This window comes from Dothidotthia symphoricarpi (assembly GCF_010015815.1).
Source record: "Dothidotthia symphoricarpi CBS 119687 unplaced genomic scaffold P153scaffold_1, whole genome shotgun sequence".
In the NCBI taxonomy this organism is placed as follows: Eukaryota; Fungi; Ascomycota; class Dothideomycetes; order Pleosporales; family Dothidotthiaceae; genus Dothidotthia; species Dothidotthia symphoricarpi.
The window spans coordinates 129,185-146,806 of NW_022985008.1; the positions used below are offsets into that span (position 1 = coordinate 129,185).

Here is a 17,622-nt window from a genome sequence, read left to right on the forward strand (position 1 = left end):
TTTGTTCCATGGCTCACGAACTCGCAGACCGCCATGTTTGAGCCCAGAAGTACTGCAAGGTAAGAGAAAGGGCGGGGCAACATTCCTAGGGACCATGAGCACGTGCACATCGTAGTAAACGAACAAACGGCATGGAGTGAGAGAAGAACCCCTCCCGCGGGGTAGATCCCAAATATACGCGTGGGGAAGAAAGAGGAACATGTATTGAGTCACTCAGCCTGAGCATGACAGCAAACTCCCAGAGTTGTACAAACAAACAACGATGTGAGAAATTGCATTGAAACGTTGACCGTGTACCAGCATCTAAGCGTTTCTTTTGGTCATACCCCAAAAAGTAATAAACCAATAAGATAAGACGCCCACGAGCCCCCTGCCCAAACGCCAAACATTATGCTCTGCCTTCATGTACCCAGGAAACCTCTATTGATTCCCATGTGGTGCATACTCCCAAATGTGCGAGCTGTCATAAGTCTCCGTTTCCTCCATCCTTGCTTTAGGGTCCTTGCCTCTCTTCATCGCCTCTTGCCTTAATCCTTCCATCTCCATATCCATGGCTCTAATCTCCGTGTTCAGGTCCTGCCTGGCCGTCTTTTCCTCCTCCGTAAAGTCTGGCTCCTTTCCTTCTTCTTTTGCTTTGTCTTCGCGCTTGTTGTATTCGTCCAGCTTCCCGAATTTGGCGTTCCGATCGTCCTGCATCTTGATAAATTCGTCGAACTTTGCGCGTCCGCCGAGGCAGATGCCATAGCCGTCGCAATAACATGTGTTCATTGCAGGGCAGTAAACCTCATGGCCCGTGAAGATGTAGTGCCAAATGTACTCGAAGATGCGGCCGGAGAACTGGTCGTCCATGGCTGTTGTGAGGAGCCATTTCCGGTAATGTATGAATCGCTCGATGGGCACCTGTCTAATCCTGTCTCTTGAAACGGCGAATTGCGCGCAGCAGATTCCCGACAACGAGGGTGGAATGGACGCGCCAGGGTGTATCTCCTCCCATATACTTTTGCGCCAGTAGATTTCCTCGGGCTTGCGGAAGAAGTCAAAGTCGCCGCCGGGGCGGTCCATGTGAATCCAATCGGGACAGCCTGGGTCGTGATGACATCGCACGTTCATATAGCCCATGCGTGCGACTCGCCCGTGGTTCAGGCGGTTGACAATCTGGGCAGCATCGATGCCCATGAGTTGGTTATTGTGCCATGCGTGACGGTGCGAGTGCATGAAGAGCGAGGTGTCGGGGAGGTCGTTGTAGTTGTCGATGATGTATGTGAGGTATACCTGGCGTCTTGATTAGCCTGTGTTGCACCAGCCTGCTGGCTCAACCATACCATTGCCTCGCGACCTTTATTCTTGGGGACCTTGTTCTCAGCCTTGGGATTGTCCACCTCATATACAACTATCGGCGCATGTGGTATCTCCTCCGCCATCCAACTAATATCTTCCTTCATCGTCTTCGGTATCACAATCTTGAAGGTATAATTGTTGCCTTGTGGCTTCGGTTGCCCATCTGTGAATCGTAGCGGTATGCCAAAATCGAGCGGGTCGCCGCGGTATGTTGGTGTCGACTGTAGCGAATTCCCGGGTTGTCGTATTGGAATCGCCGGACCCGTCTGAAGATACCACCATCCTAGAACGAGGATTATGGCGATGAAGACGAGGGGAACGATGCGAGGAGGGCCGCTGAGCATAATGGCGGAGCGAATGGACTCGCGATTAGAGATTGGTGTTGCTCGCCGTGAGGATTGAATCGGTTGGGAAAAGACGCGTGGAAGATGCGGTCATGCTTAGGGAGGGTCGAAAAGCACGTAAGCACGCCTACGCCGTTTCAAGAGACAGGACAGGTACAGAAGCCTAAGTTGTAGATCTAGGGACGCCTGGTTAAGCGATGCCCCGTGGAAAGCTTGATTGGCGGGGTCGCAGCATCTATGCAGGGGTAATGAACACGTATAAATTCATCGTTCAACGCTACGAGATCGGTCTCCTAAGGAAAGGTGATCAAAACGACATTTATTCCCTCTTCACACCGACCTTCCCGATTCCCCTGAGTCCCCACAAAAACAACATACCCGTAGCACAGCTCAGAGCAAACAAATACCAAAACGCAGCGCGAAACCCATCCATAAGTGCCATTGGACTCTCCTTGTCATGGTACCTCGACCGCGCAGTGACACTAGAGGCGATGACAGCACTTGTTGCCAAACCCACACTTTTCCCAATTTGAGCAATTGTGTTGAATACACCACCCGCGATCCCTTGCGTTCGCGACGGAAACACCGACGTGATGACGAGATTCGAGACCGTAAACAGAACATCAGCTCCAATGGCGTTGAGAATACACGCAAAAAATGCTGCGGACCAGTATGTCCATTCTGGCTTCATCACGCACATTAGCAGACCCCCCACGGCACTCAACGATGCACCGATGATAACGGCCCAATTGGCGTGGACTCTATGGACCACCAAGCCCATGATGAGATTGGTGATGGCACCAGCAACGGGAGTAGGCAGGAAGCGGAGTGAGGTCTGAATTGCGGATATCTGCTGGACGTCCTGGAAGAAGAGCGTGAGATAAGACTCCAAGGCATTAAAGACGCCCCATGTGATGAAGACGCCGACGCAAATCACGCTGAAGATTCGGTTACGCCAGAGAGAGTTGGGAATGATGGCTGGTCTTCCGAGCTTCTCTTGCCGCCCCACCCAAAAGACGAAGGATGGTATGAGTGCTACGGCAATGGTTAGGAGAGCGATGGTTTGAGCTTCTTTGATTTTCGCGGTTTCTTCTGAGATCAGACTGGTGGGTTGTCAGCAGTTGCAGCTGTGACCAAGAGGGAGGACTAACGCAAAACAGTACGACAGCAGAGCCAGAGATGCACTTCCCATGGCGATGCCGACCCAGTCGATCTCACTTTTGAGACGAGACAGGATTTGAGTTTTTTTCTTCTCAGATTTAGGCAATCCAATGAAGGCAACAACAAAGACGATGGTGTTGACGGCAGCACTGACGTGGAATCCCCATCTCCACCCTATTGTGTCAGTGAACACACCCCCAAGGACGAGCCCAAGGGAAAACCCGATAGGCTGCCCGCCACCCATCGAGGCGAATGCGATGTTTCTGCTCCTACCTTCAGGAAATGTGCTGGTAATGATACTGACAGCCGAGGGAAGACAGAACGAGATCGCAACTCCAGCGAAAGCACGGAAAACAATCATCTGTGTGCCATTCTGAGCCAGACCGCAAGCCAGTGTGAACCCAGATTGGAGGAAACATCCGATCAAGTACATAGGCCTGGAACCCACAACATCGGCCACGGAGCCGAGAAGAAGGAGAGTACAACCACATGTCAGTGCATAGATTGAGATTGGCCTGAGCTCGTCAGTGTCATTCAAACGACCTCTTCAAGGAGACATATTACCACAAGAGTACGTTGGGCGCTAAAGGTAACTCTCGCGCCATAGTCGGTAACGCAATAGCAACGACTCCAGATAGCATTGTACTGATCATTGTCACACATACTACCGTGACTAACACGATTGCTGTTGTTCCTTTTCCTGGGGTTGGTATGTGTTCAACTGGTATTGTATGGTCCGGCACATCAGTTGGCTGGAGACTCTCATGGTGAGATGGTAAGTCGTTGTCCTTTGCATGAACATGAACACCAGGCGGCTCAGTAAAAGCCAAAGGAGTCGACGGGTATTCCGCAAGTTCAATAGATGTCGAGGTGCGCGACATTTCGAACAATTGGCGAGGATCTGGGGGAGAGATGCAGCAAAGTTAGGGTTGGGGCACAGTGTCTCTTGTATCCTGTATCTACACAAGACGCGATCGTTCCTTAATTGATAAGGCAAGCATGAACTTGCGTTCTATTGGTTTTCCACACAAGCCTTCGAACATGCTGACACCCTCATTGGCGGATTTATGCCTTTCAGGCGCTCAGTAAGATCGACACTAGATGTATAAGGCAGGTTCATTGCGGAACGGAAGCGCGTTCATAATCGGTATATCATGTGTGATTGTGATAATTGATGTCCGATGGGCTTCGAACATGTCTGAATTTCCTGGTGGAGTATGAAACAATGCTCGGAACTCTTCCCCATTGATTAGTCAGGGAAGCGGGAAGTAAGCTGTAGTCAAATCTTGCAAACACCTTGACAACTGCAACCTAGACTATTAGAGGGCTTGTGTGCCTTGGTCACTACTAGTATACGTTAAACATTTATCGTATGTAGCATATATTCTCACGGGTTTGTTGCGTTGTGTATTACGATGAATGCATTCTACTTTCGTCATCAGGTACCCTATCGATAGCGACAGTCTAGACAGGGATCTTGTTCCGAGATTTGGGACACCTTTCGAAAGCGTGGGAACATAGCAGTTTCACAATCGAGACAGTACATTGCTCTTGACGATTTCACCAATATCTTCACGCTTGATGCGTTGATCTTTCAATTCACTTTGGCCGCGTAAAGAGTCATTTCCTTGGCCTGGAGCGAAATGCTATACGTTGCAACCTCTTGATACCTGTTGGAGCTTGCCCTCAGCCCTGGACCCCGAGTACGACCTCCCTTTCCAAGAAACCGAGAATAGGGTAAAAATCCAAGGTATAGCACCGCATCATGCGGGCTTCTGCGTCTTTGTTGAGCGCGAAGACTCTCTTTGCGCTCAGCACACTCAAACACATCGGCGCCCTTGCAAGTCCGAGCATCAACGTTGCTCTCGAAGCTTCGTTTAGTCCAGCACCCTTTCTAGTAGAGCTTTTGTATGTTATATCCACTAAATTACTCCGACCACAGTTGACAGGATGCAGAGAAACTGCCGCAGAAGAGAACGCGACCGCATACTATCCCATCCTCGACCAGCTAGCTCGAGGCTACTTCGACGAGAAAGACACAGACAAGGAGATATATGATGCTTTTGTAGACTTGTTGAAGAACGATGGACACATTACCGATCCCGAGACGTTCGCCTCCTTCGAATTTGCGCTTTCCGTCCATTCGGCCGCACCGCGCATAGAAGCACACTATCAGTTCTACAGGACTTCGGTGGAGCCTTCGTTAGTAGCGGAACAAAAGAAGCAATGCCAGATCTGGGTATCGTTCGGTGGGAAGCAGTACTGCTCGCCGCACTTGGATGAGCCATACGGCGATATCGAGAGCGAACGGTGTGTATTCAACTCAATTGATTGTGAAGAGCCATGCTGACGTATTAACAGCTTAGATGAACTACCTTTTGATCGCATAGCTGGCAACAGCTCTGGCTTACCCTCGATAGTGTATGCTGATATCACTTCGCCTCGTTTCAAAAAGTTCCACAGCACGGTAAGCAGGACAGCCAAGGAAGGCAAGACATCGTACCGAATCCGGCATAAACCGTCACTCAAGGCACCGAAGACCCCACTCGTAGTCAACGGTTATGGTGTCGGGCTCCAATTGAAGCGGACCGACTATATTGTTATCGACGACCGGCAGACCGAACAAACGGACAAGGTTGCTGAACAAAAGCCACTGGGCATGGAGCTTCGTGACGATGAGGAGGTTACAGATCTGAAGCCCTTGTCCAAGGATGAGGTATCAGATCTCGGCCTAAAAGCTGCCAGCTTTGTTATGAAGAGTGAACAGCCGATGGATACGCTCTTGAAGCTCAGCCAGGATTTTCCAAAGTACTCGTCGGTCATCGCTGCTCAAAACACGTCTGAGAAGTTCTTAGAAGAGTACATGATGAATCGCGAACAGCTCCTTCCGTCAGGATCGAGTGTGATTTGGATCAACGGCGTACAGATCCCAGCCCGTGACGTGAACCCGTACTCGCTTTTGGCACATCTGCGTCGCGAGAGGAAGTTGATCAATGGGGTTCGGAGCCAAGGCCTTTCAGCTCCTGATGCTATTTCACTTTTGTCGCACTCGGCCATCACAGATACCCAGGCAGGAGACGAGCCCCAACGCTACGACTTCAGAGATGAGACCGAGGGAGGCAATGTAATCGTTTGGATGAACAACATAGAAAAAGATTCCAGATACCAGCAATGGCCCAATGGGTTGAGATCTGTAAGCACATGCTTCAATTTGTGGTAAGCAAGAGCTAACATTCCTATAGCTCCTCCAGCGGACTTATCCAGGCCAACTACCTCAAGTTCGCCGAGATATTCACAATGCGATCTTATCTGTCGACTTCACTTCCGCGGACGATGTTTCAACCATCATCAACACTGTTCTTGGTCTCATCAAACGCCACATCTCTATACGATGGGGTTTCGTACCCCAGACACTGACTGCAGGAGCCGTAGAGCAAGCGAAGGTTATCTACCATTTGCAAAGCACTTACGGACTGTCTACCGTCATCGCATATCTTGATGCTGTAAGTCCAATGCGCTATACACGCACCGCTCAACTAATCAGAGGCATATAGTCAAAAGAAGCCAAGAAGCTAGCAAAGCCTGACAAGGCCATATTTGATTCGAGCGTTGAAGGCGCCAAGCTCCGCAACGAACGTCAAGCACGCGAGCTGGCAGATGTTTTGAAATCAGAGGACCTTGAAGAGAGAATCGACAGATCCAGGAGATACCTGGGACGCCTGGCAGCAGCTGGATCAAATGCCCCAATCTTCGTCAATGGAGCTCCCATCCCTAAAGGCGATGATTGGTTATCCCCGCTCAGCCAGAGAGTTAGTATGGATCTCCGTCAAATACAGAAAGGCGTCTATGAAGGCGACATCCTCGAAGACAGTTGGGTGCCGTCAAACTTCCTGTCACGGGCCGCCGCCAAGCGCAATCCTCTCATTATTCCAGAAAAAGAGAAAGACATCACGCTCGTGAATATGGCCGAGTTTGAACAGAATCACGGAGAATCGTTCCAGAAGATGCCGCGCATACAGGCAGCAGATTCGGCAAGCAAGAAGGACTGGGTGCATCTCACGATTGTTGGTGATTTCGACTCGGAGTCTGGACTTGAGCTGCTCACATCTGCGGTCAAGTACCGCGAGGAGAACCCAAATGCTGAGATAGTCCTGGTCCATAATCCTCAGACTGGCGCGGACCAGACAAGCACTGCAGAGGAGCTTTTGGACGCGTATATCAAGTCTGGCCGTAAGCTCACAACCGATGCCTTGTTGGCTGTCTTGGCACAGAAGCCAGCGTCCTCTTCAATCCCTTCACGATCCAAGCGTTTCTGGGGAGCTGCAGAGCCACTGGTTGAAGCTCTCGGTTTCAAGTCTGGTCAGTTTGGCGTTGTCATAAATGGCCGAAAGGTGGGACCCATCCCTATGGATCAAATTTTTTCAAAGGTTGATATGGACACTCTCGTGACGTACGAAACGTCCAGACGCATTCAGCCCCTGAACCAAGCTCTCGAGGACCTGGAACTTACAGCAAAAATCGCATCGCCGTTCAGTCTTGCGAAGATCCAGTCTCTTGTGGCACTTTCCACAATTTCTGATGTCCCCGAAGGCATGTTCGAAACAGCATCGACACTGAGGATGAACACGTTCAAGACTTGGGCTGACGAGCATACCGCGATCATCAGAGGAGACAACAGGACGGCCATCTTCCAGGTTGTGGCCTCTATCGATCCAGCTACTGAGCTCGCTCAGAAGTGGATTCCTATCCTGAAGACACTCAGCGATATGAAGGGTGTCCACCTCAAACTGTTTTTGAACCCCGTCCAGAGACTGCAGGAACTGCCGGTCAAGCGCTTCTACAGATACCTCCTTGATTCCAAACCTACGTTCAAGCCTGATGGTTTCGTCGGCAGTCTGGAGGCCCACTTTTCTGGCATTCCCAAAGAGGCTCTGTTGAATTTGGACATGGACGTCCCACCTTCGTGGCTTGTGGCGCCGAAAGAATCCGTTCACGATCTCGACAACATCAAGCTGAGCACTCTGCCAGCCGGTGCCAACATCGATGCCATATACGGACTGGAGAGTATTCTCATCGAAGGTCACTCTCGTGACACGTCTAACAGTGGTCAACCACCTCGCGGCGCGGAGATTGTCCTTGCTACTGAAAAGGATCCCCACTTCGCCGACACCATCATCATGGCCAACCTAGGCTACTTCCAGTTCAAAGCCAACCCCGGCATCTACAACATCCAGCTCAAGAGTGGCCGATCGCATGACATTTTCAGCCTCGACAGCGCAGGCTCGCAAGGCTGGGTACCACAGCCCGGCGACGAGACAACGGAGATTGCGCTCATGAGCTTCCAGGGCGCCACGCTCTTCCCTCGCCTCTCACGCAAGCCCGGCCAGGAAGAAGCCGACGTGCTTGTTGTCGAAGAATCCGCCGCGTCGGAACTCGTAGCCAAAGGCATGCAGAAAGTGAACCAGCTACTCGGTAAAATGGGCATCAACTTCAACAGTGAGAAGATATTCCAAAAGGGCGCCGAGCTCCTCGCCGGCAACAAAGCTGGTGGAAAAAAGACCACCCAAGCCGACATCAACATCTTCTCCGTCGCGTCCGGCCACCTCTACGAGCGCATGCTAAACATCATGATGCTCTCCGTCATGAAGCACACCAACCACAGCGTGAAATTCTGGTTCATAGAGCAATTCCTGTCCCCGTCATTCAAAGCCTTCCTCCCCACCATGGCAGCAGAATACAACTTCACCTACGAAATGGTAACATACAAATGGCCGCACTGGCTGCGCGGGCAAACCGAAAAACAGCGCGAAATCTGGGGCTACAAGATCCTCTTCCTCGACGTCCTGTTCCCCCTCGACCTCCACAAAGTCATCTTCGTCGACGCAGACCAAATCGTCCGCACCGATATGCACGACCTCGTCACGCACGACCTGCACGGCGCACCCTACGGCTTCACCCCCATGGGCGACTCGCGCACAGAAATGGAAGGCTTCCGCTTCTGGAAAACAGGATACTGGGCGAACTTCCTGCGCGGCCGGCCATACCATATATCAGCCCTATACGTCGTCGACCTCGTGCGCTTCCGCCAGCTCGCTGCGGGCGATCGGCTGCGCCAGCAGTACCACAGCTTATCTGCTGATCCGAATAGTCTGTCCAATCTCGACCAGGATCTGCCGAATAATATGCAGTTTAACCTCCCGATTCATAGCCTCCCGAGAGAGTGGCTGTGGTGCGAGACTTGGTGTGCGGATGAGGATTTGGCGGAGGCGAAGACGATTGATCTTTGTAATAATCCGCTTACCAAGGAACCTAAGCTTGAGAGGGCGCGCAGGCAGATTCCGGAGTGGAATTTGTATGATGGGGAGGTTGCGGCGTTGGCGGGGAGGGTGAGGGGGGAGGGAGTTGGGGGTGGGGCGGATGTGCAGGAGGAGGAGCAGGTTAGGGAGAGGGAGAGGGAGAGAAGGGGGAGGAAAGATGAGTTATAGATGGGGGGTTTGCAAGATGGAAGAGTGCTGTGTTGCTTGCCAAGCCAAGCCTTGAAAATGCATTATCAATACCCTTCTCTACACCCATCCATATCCATATCCATACATATTCCTCCCCCCAACGCCCTTGCTCAAACACACCATCACCCATCCCCCTCTTCCCAACCCCTAAAAATCCGTCTTCCCCCCCATAACCTTCGCCGCATTAACCGCCTTCATCTTCTCGACCCAACCCGTCGCCGGCACAATCTTCCTCACCGTCCTGACCTCATCTGACGCATACCCGGGGATACGAATATTATAATTGCGCTCGAGAATGAGCTGCATATCGCGGATATCCAGCTGCGGCGATTCACGGAGTTTGCTAAGTTTACACGCGGAGCTGATGACGTTGTCGACGAAGTCGTCTGCTAGCTGCATTACCGCCTGTTTTATTCGCATAAACATTAGCATAGCTCAGCACAACACATGGGGATAGTATAGTGTAGTTGAAAAGAAAGGAGGGTAATATACATACCTCCTCAACCTCAGGAGTAAGCGCCTCCTCCCCCCCACCCGTAACCTGGCGCACAAGCTCATCCAGTTTCCGTTTACTCAGCACCCTCTCCCCTTCACCCTCGAGTTGAAACGGCGGCGGCCTCGGAATAACAGGCTGCCCCATTGGTCCCGGCGCGCCATTCGTAGGCCCGCTCATCGTAGGTCGCGCGTGGCCCATGTTGACAGGCAGCGGGGCGGCGACGTTGAGGTGCCGCGGGATGGGCATTTTGGGGTTGTTGAGCTGCTCGCGCTCGCGGCTGCCGGGGGCGTGGAAATTGCCTTGTTGCGCGCCGGAGGCCATGGGGGTGTTTGTGCGGGGGCCGCCGTCGGTGTAGGAGCGGTTTGCTGCGCTGACGGCGGCTTGGTGGGAGAGGGGGACTGGGGGGCCGGCGGTGGTGGCGGACTGTGGGTGGGGGGAGTTGTTTTGTGGGTGCTGGTGTGCGTTGTTGGCTTGGTGGGGGTTGATTTGGGGTCGGGGGTGTTGTTGGGGGAGTTGCTGCTGTTGTTGTTGCTGTTGCTGCTGTTGCTGGCCGGGCGCAAACTGCTGGTTCTGGTTTGGCGGCATTTGCTGCGCGTGTGGCGCGGGTGGCTGGCGGGGGAATTGTTGCTGTTGCTGATGCTGTTGTTGGGGGAGTGAATGCGTGGGCGCCTGTTGATGCATATTCTGCTGCTGCTGCATGTTGAATTGCGCCGCGGGCTGTGGTTGCGCGGCCAGGCCGCCCTCGATTTTAATTTGCGGCTCGTCGTTCATCTGGCCCTGCGGCGGCATGACAGGCTGGTTCGGGTGGCGTTGTGGCTGCTGCTGATGTGGTGGTGGTTGCTGCTGCTGTTGTTGTGCCATGTGCTGAGGTGTCGGCTGTTGCGGTTGCGCTTGAGCCTGAGATTGCTGTCCCTGCCCCTGCTGTTGCGCTTCTTTCTGCTCCCGCTCCTCCTTCCACGACTTTTGCATCGCCCGGAACTTGTCCACCTGGTTCTTGGCCTGCGTGTATTCCCGCTCCACGCGCTCTTTTGCGCCAAATAGCTCCTGCGGCACCTCTTGCCCGGCTCTCTGCCGCTCCTGGATCTGCGTGTTGAGCTTGCCCATCTGCGTCGTGAAGTTGGCCGACTTGGCCAGCAGATTCAGGTACATGGACTTGAGCTCCTTCAGCTTGGCCTCGCCCTCTGCTGTGCCCAGGTTCGGTCCGCCCGGTGGCAGCGCAAAGGGGAATTCGTGGACGTGCTTCACAATAGACGGATCGACGTGTGGTGTGGTGTTTGCTGTTGGCGGCCGCGCCTGGCCTTGGTTCTGAGCCTGTTGCCCTTGATTCTGATTCTGCAGAGGCGCGCTGGCATTGTTTGCCATCTGATTGGGAGGCTGTGGCTGTTCCTGCATGGCCGTGTTTGGTTGTGCAGGTTGACTACTCTGACCCGCCTGGCCCTGCGTCTGCTGCTGCTGGGCCCTCATCTTCCCGCGATACTGGCGCTCTCTCGCAATCAGTCGTGTCGAGTACTCGGTCAACTTTTGACGCGCCTGAGCGTATTCGGTGCTACCTTGCGGGTGCTGCTGTGTCATGCCCCACAGGCTCTGCATTACCACACGGTGCTTCTGCTTCTCGTCATCTCCCAGACATTGCAACCGCAGGATATCGTCGGCTCGGAGTAGTTGTTGTGCTTGTTGTTGGGCGCCGCCGGCGGGCTGGGGCTGGGCGTCGCTCATGGTCGAGTACTACGCGGGTATGCGGACTCCCGAAGTCAACAAACTACGTGTCGTGTCGCCTGCGATGACGGTGTGGAAAAAGTAAAAGTAAAGGTAGTTTCAGTCTGATTGCGCTGCGATCGGGTATATGCAGGGCGGGCGGGGTATCGTTTGCAGGCGAGAGAGGAGGGATTGAGGTGGTGAGGCCTGCGTGATTGAGAGATGGGGTCTGGCTGGCCTAAGCGACCCAGCTCCATGTCGCGCCTTTTGTACGATAGCACGTGTCTCACTTGCTGCCGAACATGTCAAGCTATCTTGTGTATTCGTGGCTATACGTTCCTCACATCTGCAACGATGGTTTCCCTTGCTCGGCCAGCGCTCGCGTCCTAGCATTCCTGACCTCCCACTCGAACTCTCTCAGCGCCCTCAACTCACTCCCTACGAACAAGAGCCCCATCAGCCCGTCGATGACACCCACGCTCAATCCAACTGAGCTCAACAGCATGAGCAAGAACGAGACGTAGTTGCGCGGTGCCCACCACACACCTACCATACATCCGATCGACAAAGAAAGCTGGTAGAAAAAGTGGCCTATGCGCAACTTGCGCTGTATCCTCTCACGCACCTCGTACTTGAGAATCGTTGCCAGGATCTGGTCATACGTCTCGATGGGCAAGTACCGGTCTGGCAGCTCCCAGGGATTGACCTGGACGGCTGATGGCGCAGCGGTGCTCCGTGTGAGAGTTGCTTCGACAGAGAAGTGGTCGCTCAGTGAGCAGTGGAGCGTGGGGTGTCGCATCTCCATGCCCACCTTGGTGTCCTGTAGCTCCCATTCCGACGTCTCGTCCCCAGTCTCGGCATCCCGATACTTCCCACTACCGACGAAGATGTAGTCGAGTCGCTTCGCGCTGGGGTCCTCGACGGTAGGCTCGATCTGCACGTTCTCACCTCTCTTGAGGCGCTTCTGGTGTGCTTTGTTCCAGCGCCAGGAATTGAGTGCGCTGTCGCATGTCGCCCCATTCTCCGTCATGTTGAAGTGCGCAGTGGGCATGGCAACACCACGGAGCTGTTCCACTTTGTCTTTGGCAGCACCGACCGAGGAGTCAGGATGTAGTATGCGCCACACATCTCGAACCGGTGCGTGTGTTTCTATTATGCGGTGCGCGAGTGACAACGGGATCATGTTGAAGTCTCCCAGTCCGATGACCAGATGACCACGCTCAGAAGCTGCGCGCATGAGCTTCGTAATCTCCCACGCCTGGGCTGTGCGGTGGCAGATGTAAGAGTCGTGGGGTTCGCGTTCGTACGGGGCGTGCAGCTACATCAATTATATCAGCACACCTCCATCTACGGTGAGAGGTGGAACAGTACATGAGTGCAGAACACCTCAGCGACGTCCCTCTTCGACGGCCCAATGCGTATCCGCGCGCAGGCTACCCCCTTCCCGACAAACCAGTCTCCGCGGTAGAAAGCAGCAGGCCGTCCGTTCAGCGGATAGCGCACCATGTTGCTCTCCTCAATGGGCCATCGCGACAGGATGACGAGCCCGCCGCCGAAGACGCCGCTGTAGTAGAACTTCCCATACGGCAGGATCTTGGCCGTCTTCTCGCGGATGGCCTCGTAGTCCTGCTTCGTCCAGCATTCCTGGAGACCGACAATGTCTGGCGGCGGGTTTATGGCGGCGATCTGGACGCCGATTTCCGTCAGGCGCTCGTTGCGCAGCGCCGAGATGTACTTGAGGCCCCAGCAATTGAGCGAGAGGATCCGCAGGGTGGAGAGCGGGGGCGCTGCATTCGAAGCCATACTTGTTGGTGTTTACGATTTGGTCGAGATGATGCAACCTCGGAATTGGGAGAAAGCGAGCAGGGATCAGGGATACGACTCCACGCTAAAAAACCAGGCGCGTCGTCCCCCATGTCAAGCAAACACGCAACCAACGTTTCTCGCAATCACCAAACCAAACATGGCCGACACAACCACAACCTCCGCCAAGCGCCAGAGACACAACAACCTCGATAATGACGATAATGACGACTACGACGACGACGCCCCCCCGCGCAAACGCTCCACCACAAACTCCCCTCCCCCGTACCCAACCGAAACCGACAACCCCCCCACGCGCCGCTACACCAGACAAGAAAGCTCAGAAGAGCGGCGCTACTACCGATCACAAACGCGCTCACGCTCCCCCACGCAATCCCCACACGCGGCCCCAAACCCCAGTCCGTCAAAACCCACAGCCCTGCACTACAAGCCCACGCTCCTCCTGCACGGCCACAAAAAACCCATATCCTCCATAAAGTTCTCGCCAGACGGCCGCTACCTCGCCACCGCCTCCGCAGACTGCACCATAAAGCTCTGGGACGCCACGACCGGCCACCTCGAACACACGCTAGAAGGCCACCTAGCAGGAATAAACATCATCTCCTGGGCGCCCGACAGCGCCACCCTCGCCTCAGGCAGCGACGACAAAAGCATCCGCCTCTGGGACGTCAGCACGGGTCTCGCGCACCCCACCCCCTTAATCGGACACCACAATTACGTCTACAGCCTCGCCTTCAGCCCGAAGGGCAACATGCTCGTAAGCGGCAGCTACGACGAAGCCGTTTTCCTATGGGACGTGCGCGCAGCGCGCGTCATGCGCAGTTTACCCGCCCATTCCGACCCCGTCAGCGGCGTGGACTTTGTGCGCGACGGCACGCTCATCGTGTCCTGTTCCCACGACGGCTTGATCCGCATCTGGGACACGGCGACGGGGCAATGTCTGCGCACGCTTGTGCATGAGGATAACGCGCCGGTTAGCTCCGTGCGCTTCTCGCCCAATGGGAAGTACGTGCTCGCCTGGACGCTGGATTCTAGTATCCGGCTGTGGAATTATGCTGAGGGGAAGGGCAAGTGCGTTAAGACGTATCAGGGGCATGTGAATACGGTGTACTCGCTTGCGGGCGCGTTTGGGACGTATGGACATGATGAGGCGTGTTTGTGGGCGTTTGTTGCGTCGGGGAGTGAGGATGGGGGGGTCGTGTTGTGGGATGTTAGTTCGAAGGAGGTCCTGCAGAGACTGGATGGGGGGGGTGAGGCGGTGTTGGCGTGTGATACGCATCCCAGGAGGAGGGTGCTGGCTTGTGGGGGGTTGGATCGGACGGTTAGGGTTTGGAGTGCTGAGGGGGAAGGGGGGGATGAAGGGAGGGAAGGGGAAGGGGGGGATGGCGATGTGGAGATGAACGGTACTGGCGATGGGAGTGTGGATAAGAGTGAAACCGCAGATACGAACGGAAATATTAACGCAAACGAATAAATAAAGATACCCCAGTTTTTCTAGCTAGAAAAACCTCACATTTGAAAACTCTCTTCTTCGTATCATGTCTATCATGTCATGTCATATGCATACTATCTACGTCTACACCTCCACCATGGAACTCGTCATATTCATACAAGATTCACCACTCCAATTCTCCTCCCATCTCTCTTTCCTCACATTCCCTTCCCTATCCCCTCCCCTCTTTTCCCCAGCCCAAGTACACATCCCAGCCCATCCCATCCCAACCCATATCATGAACCTACTTCCTCCTCTTCAAAACCTTATTACACATATCTACCAGCCCATCCTTGGCCTCACTATCGGGAAACCCCTCGATAGCCTCAATCGCCTTATCGACGTATTCCTGCGCGAGGGCGCGCGTCTGCTCGAGTCCAGAGCCAGCGAGTACGATTTCGCGAGCCTTTGCATAAAAGATTAGCGTTTCGTTCTTTATCCCATCACCACCTCCCTTCTCCCCCCAGAAGATAATGAAAGAATTCAAAGACTCACCCTCACCACATCCCCCTCCCCCGAAAACTTCCTCCCAACCAGCCTCCCCAAACTCCCCTCCTCCTTCCACGCAAAAAGCAACGGCGCAGTCGCAAGCCCAAGTTCCAAATCCGCACCAGCCGGCTTCCCCAGCTCCTCCCCACTAACCGTATAATCCAGCATATCATCCACGAGCTGAAACGCGAGGCCCAAATTCTTCCCATAAAGGTAACTCTTCTCCACAACCTCCGGGGAACAACCCCCCAGCAGCGCAGCAGCGCGACAACTCTTACTAATCAAAGACGCGGACTTGAGGTACGTCTTCTGCAGATAGTAGACGAGCGCGTCTTCCGTCCAGACGGGGTTTTTCTCGTCCGAGGCTGTGTTTTTGAGCTGCATGAATTCGCCTTCTACTAGATTGGCGATGACGGTGGCGAGCAGCTCGGTGACTTCTGGGTCGCGCAGGCGGGCGAGCGCGACGGAGGCGCGGCCGAGGAGGAAGTCGCCGGCTAGGACGGCCATTTTGTTGCCGAATTCTATGTTTGCCGAGGGTGCGGAGCGGCGGGAGATGGAGTGGTCGATTACGTCGTCGTGGAGGAGGCTGGCTGTGTGGATGAGTTCTGTGATTTCTGCGAGGCGGCGTTGCGAGGGGAGGATGTCGGAGTCGTCGGGGGTGTAGGCAGTGTCGCGCGCTGAGTTGCTGAGGGGGCTTGTGTCTGGGTTTTGGTCTGCGAGGATCGCGGGGGAGGTGAGTGGGGTGTCGACGCTGCCCCCCGCTGCTGTTGCTGTTGCTGATCTTGTGCCCCGCGGTGTGAGGGCCGTGGCGCGACTCATGAGCAGGACGAGCATGGGCCGGACGTATTTCCCCTCGCTCTGCGTGTAGTACTTTGCCACTGTGTCGAGGGTGGGGTGTCCCGAGCCCAGCAGCTGCCGTATGTTGCCAGTCAGGAACTTCATCTCTCGTGCTACCGTCTGGAAGGGGTCCATTTTCAGCGGCGCATCCGGTGGCGGCATGCTCTTGATGTGCTGGGCGACGTTGACGGCGGCCACCCATGACGACTGGTTCCGCCGCCGCGAGGGGTGGTAGAGGGACGAGCTGGAGACGCGCAGTGCGGCGGTGCTATGGTGCGGACATGTAGTAGCGAGGCGTGAGGCCGAGTGGCGCGCAAACCCCGTCGCCATGCTCTTTGCGGTCGCCATGTAGATATTTTTCCTCCCTATGGTCCTGGAACGGGGGAGCACGGGTGCAATTGGTCCTGTCCTGTCCTGTCCTGTCCCTCTGGCGTACTGGGGCGAAGATAGGTGAGAGACGCAGAGCCGCTTGTGGTTATCGGAAGTTTTGTACGATTAATCATGACGTTGCCAAGAGCGAGTCAGCCCTGCACGTCAACACGCTTTCGCGTCTGTCTTTCCGCCCGTCTCCATCTCCACCACCAGCCATGGTGCTCCTCACAATGACCCCGGGCATCGTCCGGGCCGTCGCCAAAGCAGCAGAACTTTCGCCAGACGCCGTCCACCTCGCCGACCCCAAACCAGGGAACCCCATCTCGCACAGCCAGCTGATCTCCCTCTCGAAGCTCCTCAAAGCACAACCACCCACAGACTCCGACGATGACGCCCCCACCCTCGCCGCCCTCCTCCAAAACACAACCCTTTACACCCCACCACCAGCCCCCAAGCCCGCCCAAACCCCCGCCTACACCGCCTTGATGGCCCGCCTGCGCGCCCAAGAGGAAGCCCGCTCCTACGAACGCATGCTGCACCCGCCGCCGACGCGCGAGTCATTCAACCAGCGTTTCCCCAGCGCCCCGCACTTCTCCGTCGGCGCCCTGCACACGTCCACGTCCGAAGAAGACGACGTGTCGTATGAAGAAGTACATCGCCAGATCATCTTGATCATCAATGTCATTGTGTCGATTGTGTGTGTTGCCGTGTTTGTGTGGGTTGCTGCGCGGCATTGGACTGTGGGGAAACGACTGGGTCTGAGTATGGGGAGTAGTGGCGCTGTTGCCATTGCAGAGGTGGTTGTGTACAGTGGCTATGTGCGGAAGGTGCAGGAGGCGAAGAGGCTGGAGAAGAAGAAGCCCGAGATCAAGGAGATTGTCGCTAGTTGGATCTTGGACAAGAGCGGCGAGGTGAAGGATGCAGCAAGTGCAAAGGAGAAAGAGGGGGATGGAGTGAGATTCAGAAAGGGCAAGCACCGCTGAAAGTCGGAAGGAATGGCATGGATTCAATTAACGCCAGTTATGCCTAAAGGACAAATGCTGTGACTCCCGGAATGCACGTCATCTA

The 17,622-nt window shown here is 54.7% G+C and overlaps 7 protein-coding genes across 7 annotated transcripts; 3 read left to right on the top strand and 4 right to left on the bottom strand.

The window, feature by feature from the left end:
• Positions 1–158: 158 nt before the first annotated feature.
• P153DRAFT_304666 (uncharacterized protein) lies at positions 159–1,815 on the bottom strand. The gene is made up of 2 exons (XM_033664574.1): positions 1,323–1,815; positions 159–1,272 (listed from the first exon to the last, which is right to left on the bottom strand). Exons 1-2 carry the CDS (start codon positions 1,680–1,682, stop codon positions 421–423), a joined length of 1,212 nt encoding a protein of 403 aa, XP_033528781.1. The 5' UTR covers positions 1,683–1,815; the 3' UTR covers positions 159–420.
• Positions 1,816–1,990: 175 nt separating this feature from the next.
• On the bottom strand, positions 1,991–3,724 carry P153DRAFT_391734 (MFS general substrate transporter; the record flags this gene model as incomplete). Its single annotated transcript, XM_033671091.1, has 3 exons — positions 1,991–2,785; positions 2,834–3,358; positions 3,408–3,724. The coding sequence occupies 3 exons, from the start codon at positions 3,722–3,724 to the stop codon at positions 2,002–2,004; spliced, it is 1,626 nt and encodes a 541-aa protein (XP_033528782.1). The 3' UTR covers positions 1,991–2,001.
• A 654-nt stretch (positions 3,725–4,378) lies between these two features.
• P153DRAFT_328630 (glycosyltransferase family 24 protein) lies at positions 4,379–9,328 on the top strand (the record flags this gene model as incomplete). The annotated part of the gene is made up of 5 exons (XM_033665359.1): positions 4,379–4,751; positions 4,800–5,153; positions 5,205–6,036; positions 6,086–6,346; positions 6,398–9,328. The coding sequence occupies exons 1-5, from the start codon at positions 4,609–4,611 to the stop codon at positions 9,326–9,328; spliced, it is 4,521 nt and encodes a 1,506-aa protein (XP_033528783.1). The 5' UTR covers positions 4,379–4,608.
• A 168-nt stretch (positions 9,329–9,496) lies between these two features.
• P153DRAFT_371785 (uncharacterized protein) lies at positions 9,497–13,343 on the bottom strand (the record flags this gene model as incomplete). Its single annotated transcript, XM_033669341.1, has 4 exons — positions 9,497–9,754; positions 9,846–11,556; positions 11,885–12,858; positions 12,912–13,343. The coding sequence occupies 4 exons, from the start codon at positions 13,341–13,343 to the stop codon at positions 9,497–9,499; spliced, it is 3,375 nt and encodes a 1,124-aa protein (XP_033528784.1).
• Positions 13,344–13,503: 160 nt separating this feature from the next.
• On the top strand, positions 13,504–14,838 carry P153DRAFT_278697 (WD40 repeat-like protein; the record flags this gene model as incomplete). Its single annotated transcript, XM_033662970.1, has 1 exon — positions 13,504–14,838. The coding sequence occupies one exon, from the start codon at positions 13,504–13,506 to the stop codon at positions 14,836–14,838; it is 1,335 nt and encodes a 444-aa protein (XP_033528785.1).
• A 262-nt stretch (positions 14,839–15,100) lies between these two features.
• P153DRAFT_371787 (terpenoid synthase) lies at positions 15,101–16,344 on the bottom strand (the record flags this gene model as incomplete). The annotated part of the gene is made up of 2 exons (XM_033669342.1): positions 15,101–15,262; positions 15,352–16,344. The coding sequence occupies 2 exons, from the start codon at positions 16,342–16,344 to the stop codon at positions 15,101–15,103; spliced, it is 1,155 nt and encodes a 384-aa protein (XP_033528786.1).
• Positions 16,345–16,745: 401 nt separating this feature from the next.
• Positions 16,746–17,537, top strand: P153DRAFT_278681 (uncharacterized protein; the record flags this gene model as incomplete). The annotated part of the gene is made up of 1 exon (XM_033662968.1): positions 16,746–17,537. A coding segment is annotated over one exon (792 nt), but the record flags the coding sequence as incomplete, so codon positions are not given.
• Positions 17,538–17,622: the final 85 nt, after the last annotated feature.

Coding starts and splice junctions, on each gene's coding strand:
- P153DRAFT_304666 (XM_033664574.1), bottom strand. CDS start 1,682: ATGCTCAGCGGCCCTCCTCGCATCGTTCCCCTCGTCTTCATCGCCATA. Junction 1,273..1,322: donor ATAAAGGTCGCGAGGCAATG/GTATGGTTGAGC, acceptor TCAAGACGCCAG/GTATACCTCACATACATCAT.